The following is an 8115-nucleotide window of genomic DNA, read 5'->3' as shown; positions in this document are numbered from 1 at the left end:
CCACCCCAGCCCCCTGGGGTCATGGCGAAGGCAGGAAGAGATATGAGAGTCCGGGAGTCAGGACTGCTGGGTTCTACTAGGAGTTGGACCGAGTGGGTTGGAGCAGAGGGGCTGGGAGCCAGGACTCCTGGGTTCTACCCCCTGCTCTGGGAGAAGATTGAGGCCTAATGCGTTAGAGCAGGTGGGGCTGGGAGCTGGGCTAGGCAAGAGGAAAGGAGGGGGCTCTCAGGGTTACCCCTCCCTCTGGCACCAGCTGGCTAAATACTCCCCACCCCACCCCTCATGATTCCCCACTCCCCCAGAGCCAGCCAGTCCTTGCCCTGGGGCCGGATCTGGCCCAGCGCCCCCTAGGGGAAATCTGTGGAAATGTTTTGGGCAGAAGTTTGTAGCGCCGTTCGATTTTCCAGAAGTCTGGGTGCTGAGGGTTGTACAAAGGCCCCATATCAGCCCTGACCACAGCGTCCCTGCACTGGGTGCAGCGTGAGCTCTGGCAGCTGCTGTGGGCAGCCATTTCCTCCTGTCTCGCCGAGGGCAGAACCCACCCGGACTAACTTCCCTGCACCTAATGGGGCAACTGTCCACCACAGGGCAGGCAGGATTCGGCTCCTCCGCTTGGGGTCTATTGGTTGGAGCTGCTGGGGGGTGGGGTGGGGTGGGGCTGGGAGCCAGGACTCCTGCATTCTCTTTGCATCTGTGGTAGGGGAGTAGGGTCTAGTGGTCATAGCAGGGATGCTGGGTGCCAGGACTCCTGGACTCTCCACAGCTCTGGGCGGGGAGCAGGACAGAGATTCTCAAAATTTTATTGCACCACAACATCCTTCTGACAACAAAAATAATGACATGATCCCAGTGCCCTGTGTTACTCAGTAGTTAACAAATGCCCCCAGTGCCCTGTGTTACTCAATAGTGAAGCCAGGGCACTGGAGTCATGTCCTTATTTTTTGTTGTCAGAAGGGGGTTGCCAGGGCTCAGGCTTCCTCCTATGGGCCTCAGTGAGTATAACACTGGCCCTGGCAACCTCATTAAAATGAACTGAGAACTGCTGGTCTAGTGGTTAGAGCAGGGGGGGGGAGGCTGGGAGCCAGGACTCCTGGGTTCTCTCTCTGGGTCTGGGAGGGGAGTGGGGTCTAGTGGTGAGAGCAGGGGACTGGGAGCCAGGACTTCTGGGCCAAGGGCTATCATGGCAAAAGAGCACAGGATGGGTTCATGGATGCCAAGCATGGACCCTGCAGTGAGAAACGCACCCATCTGAAACCCATCTCCCCCCTGGAAGGACGGGTGAGCCAGCCCATGGCACTCCCACATGAGCGTCAGTCTGTCCGTCTGTGCACACGCCAGGAGGACGGGCGCCCAGGACGCCCCCTTTGTCTCACAGCACCGATGTTATCAGAACAATGCAAATAGTGACTGATGCAGCTCCACCGTGGGGGAGGGACAGGACGCTGGACCCAGAGCCCTGCTCGAGGCTGGGGTGAGGGTCTGCATTCCTGGAGCTGATTCATCCCTCCCCAAAGCAAGGCCCTGGGCGTGGAAGGCCGAGGCTGGGGACCCCAACCCCTCATCTTGGCCAGGACACCTTGGGACGTCTCACCGTTTTCCCATCATTGGCCCGTCGATGTCAGTGTCCCCTCCCCTGCAACACTACCCTGATGACACCTGGGGACCCATCGCCTCTGGTATCCTGGCTATAGAGCAACGGACGACTGATCCCCTGCTGGGATCTGGCCCCATTGCCTCTATCTTTAGCAGTCAGTCAGGATTCCCTCCCACTCAGCTGTGGCCACTGTTTGTGACTTGGTGCTCTGTGCAGGGTTTTTATGTGCTCCGGAGCCCGAGTGAAGAAATATGAACTCGGATTTGTTTGTTTATTTAATATCGCGTTTCTGAAAGATGCTGCAGCCCGGGGGATCAAAGAACCATAAATCCAGCACAGCCTCTCCTCCGTGCCCTGTGGTAGAACCACTAGACCTCACTCCTCTTCCAGATCCTGGGAGTTCTGGCTTCCAGCCCTTCACTGCTCTAACTACCAGACCCCACTCCCCTGCCTGAGCCTGGACTAGAACCCACGGGCCTCACCCCCAGCAGGATGCAGTAGCTGACTGGTAGGAAGGGAGGCTCAGACTCCCTTGAGGACGTGCTGGTTCACATCTAGCACAAGGAAGTAACGATTGCATCTCTCATCCTTTCTGCGTGGTTTTCTGAGGAGAGGGACCAGTGGGGTTTCCTGGAGCTCAGCCACGGACACAACATAACCAGCCACCTGGGTACAGGAAACTCACTCCTCAGCCGGGACGCAGGAGACCAGCCACCAGCTCGTCCCTGACACATCACTTGGGGTGGCTCCCAGCCTGGACACCTGGATTCCAGCCCTTCTGCAGGCTCTCAGCGCACTGACTGGTGGAAAGGAGGTGAGGCTGGGCTCTCTAGCTGTCTGGGTCAGGGCTTGTAAGGAGGGGAGTGGGGTCTAGTGGTTAGAGCAGGGGAAAGTGGGGAGTTGGGAGTCCTGGGTTCTATCACTGGCTCTGGACAGGGAGTTGGGTCTACTGGTTAAAGTCAGGGGCAGGGCTCTTGGGTTCTTTTCCCAGTCCTGACCAGTTTGTGTTTCCCTTTACCAGTCATGCCCAGGCCTCTGGGCAAAGTTTAGTTTAGTTTTTGTGAAATTAAAAGGAAACAAACAAGCAATTAAGTAAATGGGAAGAGGCTGCCTCAGCTGGCCCCTGGGTTCTAGCCCCTGCTCTGGGAGGGGAGTGGGGTCTAGTGGTTAGAGGCAGGGGCTGGGGGGGAGCCAGGACTCCTGGGCTCTTTCCCCAGCGTGGCCAGCCCCTTTCCCTGTTTTGACTCTGTTCTTCAAGCTGTAAAATGGGGGTGAAGGTTTGTGACCTAATTTGGCCATGCGCTCGTCCACCTCCGAGCGATCAGGGCTGAGCGACGTGGGCAGTGGGGGATGGAAATCTGTCTAGCTCAGCTGAGTAATCGCAAGGTGGGCACAGGAAGAGGGGAATCCTGAGACAGAAGAACACAACAGTCCATGTACAGGTAGGTATCCAGCACTGAGATGGGGAGGTGCCAGTCAGGATGTGGGGTGTGGTCATTCCATCCCCCACAGAATGGGTTCCCCTCTTGGAGGAAGAGACTGGAAGGGACAATTCCTCCCACCCCGGGCAGTGGCTCCATTACCAACGACTCTTGGAACCTGACAATGGGTCTGATCTCCTCGCGGTTCCATGTCATGCCACCACATCTGAGCAGCCAGCCAGGCCAGGAGAAGTGGGTTTCTGTCTGAGAACAGAGAGTGGAAGGACAGAAAGGAACTGCAGGAGGGCATGACAAGGAGAGAAGTGCTGGCTGGCACATACACCCACCCCAATTCCAAGAACCCAGGAGTCCTGGCTCCCAGCCTCCTGCTCTGACTACTAGAACCCATAGCCCTCCCAGATCTGGGGACAGAACCTAAGAGTCCTGACTACAAGACCCCCCCAGCTCTGACCACTAGACCTGACTCCTCTCCCAGAGCTGGGGATGGAACCCAAGAGTCCTGGCGCAGAGACACTCCCCCCAGCTCTAACCACTAGACCCCACTCCTCTCCCAGACCTGGGGATAGAACCCAGGAGTCCTGGCTCTCAGCCCCCTGCTGTAACTCATTAGATCCCACTCCCCTCCCAGAGCTGGGGATGAAACCCAAGAGTCCTGGCGCTGAGACACCCCCCCAGCTCTAACCACTAGACCCCACTCCTCTCCCAGACCTGGGGATAGAACCCAGGAGTCCTGGCTCCACAGGATTACCCCAAGGAGTGAAAATAACCTGGCCAAGCTGTGTAGCAGGATTGCTGCCCAGCACCTGATTTTACGAGCTGGCTAAAATGACAGCAGTGTGTGATGGGGGGTATTTCTATTCAAAGCGGGGACTCTGTTTACACAGCCGAGCCCTGAGCGATTTAGCTCTCTTGGGCATCCGTGGGTGGAATGACCAGCAATCCCACCCTGCCGCGACTGAGATCCAACTTGGGCAAAGAGTAGGGAGCCGGCAGGTTGTGGGAACTGGGATTCAAACCTGTGGCTTGGCCTGATGCCTCTTGCATAGAGCTGGGGCAAGCGAGTGCAGTACATACTAGGGGGAGAAGGGGGCAAGAGAAAGGCAGGGGGATGGATAGACAGCTGTTAAGAGACGTGGATGGGAGTCCATGAGGCTGGATAGCTAGATACAGGGTGCGTATGGAGAAAGATGGATATAGAGGCTCATGGGTGGGATAGCTCTGCTGTCTTTTCATCTATACCCATGTACCTTATCCATCCAGAACCCAGGAGCCCTGGCTTTCAGCACCCCAACCCCTGCTGTAATCCATTAGACCCCACTCCCCTCCCAGAGCTGGGGCTAGAACCTAGGAGTCCTGGCTCCCTGTCTACTAGACACCTCCCCCCACCTTTGGTAAGGGATCTAGAAGCAGTGATTACAGACAGCAGAAGGACTGGCTGAGCCCAGGCAGTGGCTTACTTTACAGGAGGTTTATTAACTTCTCCTTAATGAGGCTTTTTAAGGATCGATCCCTACAGGTAGGAGGCGGGAGTAGAGCTACGTGAACCCCGGGAAAGGAGGGGCCCATCGCAGCTTGGCATGAGGGCACCCGCAGCCTGTCTGAAGCACGGGTGCAGGACGCCCTGGCCCAGGGCCACCCAGAGGATTCAGGGGGCCTGGTGTCTTCCCTGGCACTTCGGCAGTGGTCCCGGGGCTAAAGGACTCCCCCGCTGCCGAATTGCAGCCGAAGACCTGGAGCGGAGGAAACTCTGGGGCCCCGGGCCCCGTGAGAGTTTTCCGGAGCCCTGCAGCAAGTGAAGGACCTCTCTCCGGGGCCCCGAAAAAGTCTCATGGGGGCCCCTGCGGGCCCTGGGGCAAATTGCCCCACTTGGCCACCGGGAAAACTGGCAGGCTGGTCTTCAGAGTCACTAGGATGGCTCAGCGGCTGGAGGGGGAAGCCAGGACTCCTGGGTTCTCTCCCTGGTTCTGGGCAGAGAGTGGAGTCTAGTGGGTTGTGTGGAGCGGAAAGCTCAAGAATCCTGGGTTGTGTTTCGTAATTCTACTGTGCATTGACTCCTTATCCCCTATTTTAACCACAAAATCACTCCTCAGAACCAGGGAGAGAACCCAGGAGTCCTGGCGCCCATCCCCCCTGCCTGGCCACTAGACCGCACATTTGATAATAGTTATGAAAATTTCCCTCTGAGGAACAGCCGCTTCCCTGTCCTCCGAGCTGCCCGCTTGCCCCCCCTCTCCCCCCAGCCCATCCCTGTGTATTTGCTCACGCGATCTCATGCATCCCAGACCAGCCGATCTCTCCAGCGCTGGCCCCCCCGCGTCTGCCCTGGGCTAAACAGGAAACTGAGCTAAATAAATATGAGAGCCAGCTACATAAATTCCAGCCTCAGGTCTAGTGTCAGCTAATGTAACAGGCGCCCTGAGCTTGCTCGCATGGCTACAGGTAAGGAGGGACTAGGAGCCAGGACCCCTGGGTTCAATCCCCAGGCCTGGCAGGGGAGTGGGATCAAGGGGATTGGAGCAGCAGGGGCTGGGAGCCAGGACCCCTGAGTTCCTTCAGCAGCTGACAAGGCTTTTGTCCTTTGTAGAAGCCAAGACGATGAGCGCGACCATTTGCACCCCGGTGGTTCTCACCGTCTACATCTTCACCTTCCTGATCGGCCTCCCGTCCAACCTCCTGGCCTTCTACACCTTCCTGGTGAAGGTCTGCCAGAAAACCACCCCCGTCGACATCCTTCTCCTCAACCTCACCATATCCGATATCTCCCTCCTCATCTTCCTGCCCTTCAGGATGGTGGAGGCCATCTCAGATAGGGTGTGGACCTTGCCCGCTTTCCTCTGCCCACTCACCAGCTTCTTCTTCTACAGTAGCATCTACATCAGCTCCCTCTTCCTCATGGCCGTCAGCATTGAGCGCTATTTGGGCGTGGCCTTTCCTATCAAGTACAAGCTCTGGCGCCGGCCAGCCTATGCCACAGCTGCTTCCGTGGTCTTCTGGGTGGTGGGCTGTACCCACTGCAGCATCGTCTACATTGTCCAATACCAAGACCCGAGCCAGAACAGGACAGCACCCTTCAACAATGCGTCCCACTGCTATGAAGATTTCTCCCCTACACAGCTCCAGATCCTGCTCCCTGTCCGGCTGGAGATCTTCCTGATCCTCTTCTGCCTCCCCTTCACCGTCACCATCTTCTGCTACGTCAACTTCGTCCGCATCCTGGTGGCCCTGCCCAACATCCCGGCCCGGAGGAAGCAGCGGGCCGTGGGCCTGGCTGTGGCCACCTTGTTCAACTTCATAGTCTGCTTCGCCCCCTACAACCTGTCCCACGTGGTGGGCTTTGTCCAGAACAAGAGCCCCTCCTGGAGGGTGTATGCTCTTCTCCTCAGCACCCTCAACGCGGCCTTGGACCCCGCCATCTTCTACTTCTCCTCCACTGCTGTCCAACGGGCCTTCACCAAGTGCCTGGCCGGCCTGTGGCACAAACTCAGCGCCTTCATGGCCCGGTGTCATCTCCCCTACTTGACTTGCAGCGGGGAAGGGGGCAGAGAGGTGGAGGCAGACAGTGGGGACGAGGCTGAGGGGTCAATGACTTGACTCCCAGAGTGACACCAACTCTCTGTTTCTTCCGCAGAGCCTTTCTTGTCCTATGTGTCACAGGAGAAAGAGATCCTGCACTTCAGACAGGGACGGCATCTTCTGTCCTTCCCTGCACCTCCTGAGAGTAGACAGCAGCGTGTGGCAGGGCTTGGAGTTGGTGCCCAACTTCCACAAGGCTTTGGCCTACTTGAGCTTCTATGTGGTTGGCCAAACTTGGCTCCAAAGGGCTTTGGTTGACCTGAAGTCGGGGTCGCCATGGTGTCAAGGGCCTTCTTATGCCGCTGCCGGGCCACAACTAAGCAGTTGACCAAGCTCCCACTGGACTTTGGCTTACTTAAGCTTTGGAGCGAGTGTCCCAACTTCCTCAAGGATCCGGCCTCTCTCAGTGTCAGGGTCATCATGGCGTCAAAGGCCTTCCTTGGTCGCTGCTGGCTCACAAGTGAAACATAGACTGATTTCAGCTGGAGGGTCCCCCCGGCGCCCTCCACTCACTTCTGGTCTTTCCTTCTCCATGGCTGGGCTAACGGGCAAACAAGTTACTATGGGTTGTAACTGCAAGGGGGGAACCAAGTGGGGGTTGCTTGAGGGAGGGCAAACAAGCTGGGCTGAGCTTGTCCCATTTCGGGGAACCATTTAGTGGCAGATGAACAAGGACCAGGCTCCGTGAGGGGCCTGTGGGCCCCGAGTTTGCCCTTGTTGTGCTATGGAGAGCTCCTCGTTCTTGGCCACTAGTATTAGTGCATGTCTGCCTCAGTGGGACTGGAACGCAAGAGGCTGCAGCCCAGCAAGCTAGTGCTTGAGCGAAAGGAGAAATGCCGTGTGTTGGCGGCAGTGTGGATGGGAAGGATTTGGACTCTGGACCTTCACTATCAATGCAGGGCGCTCTATGCAAACAGTCGTGGGAAGGCTTTTACAGAGCAGGATTAGAAAGCAGGACTTCCAGCACCACAGTGAATGGCTCACGTGATCTAAAGGCAGAGTACCTTTTGCAGCAGTAATAGAGCTGTTATCCTCCAAGTATGCTGTTGGTGGGGGATGGGAGATTAGCAGGCACCCGTACAATGGACACTGGTCCCTGCGGGTCTGTTCCAGGTCCGGACATAGAGCTGAGATCTCCCTCACGCAAGGTCCTGCATCTCCTCCCTTCACTGGTGTATCTGGCGCCCCCCAGGGCCAGTGGCTTTAGCTACATATTAAATAAAGTTATTGATTTATTATCCAATAGTGATTATTTTCTAATTTTTCTTGTGATCTAGTGGGTTGGAATCAGTGGGGTTGGAAGCCAGGACTCATAAGAATGGCCAAACTGGGTGAGACTAAAGGTCCATCTAACCCAGTGTCCTGTCTTCCAGCAATGGCCAATGCCAGGTGCCCCAGAGGGAATGAACAGAACAGGGAATCATCAAATGATCCATCCCCTGTCACCCATTCCCAGCTTCTAGCAAACAGAGGCTTGGGACACTTGGGTCTATAACCAGTTTTGGG

The 8115-nt window shown here is 56.8% G+C and overlaps 1 protein-coding gene across 2 annotated transcripts; it reads left to right on the top strand.

Annotated features, from left to right (window-relative positions):
• Positions 1 to 2379: 2379 nt before the first annotated feature.
• Positions 2380 to 7386, top strand: LOC127037969 (free fatty acid receptor 2-like). Of its 2 annotated transcripts, none has more exons than XM_050930236.1 (2): positions 2380 to 2408; positions 5621 to 7386. In XM_050930236.1, exon 2 carries the CDS (start codon positions 5632 to 5634, stop codon positions 6625 to 6627), a length of 996 nt encoding a protein of 331 aa, XP_050786193.1. In that variant the 5' UTR covers positions 2380 to 2408; positions 5621 to 5631; the 3' UTR covers positions 6628 to 7386. The 2 variants fall into 2 exon arrangements, with proteins under 2 accessions (XP_050786193.1, XP_050786192.1); XM_050930235.1 differs by lacking the exon at positions 2380 to 2408 and adding an exon at positions 5456 to 5475.
• The last annotated feature ends 729 nt before the right edge of the window (positions 7387 to 8115 follow it).

This window comes from Gopherus flavomarginatus, chromosome 20 (genome assembly GCF_025201925.1).
Source record: "Gopherus flavomarginatus isolate rGopFla2 chromosome 20, rGopFla2.mat.asm, whole genome shotgun sequence".
NCBI classification, from domain to species: domain Eukaryota; kingdom Metazoa; phylum Chordata; order Testudines; family Testudinidae; genus Gopherus; species Gopherus flavomarginatus.
This window is presented reverse-complemented; position numbering and strand designations above follow the sequence as displayed.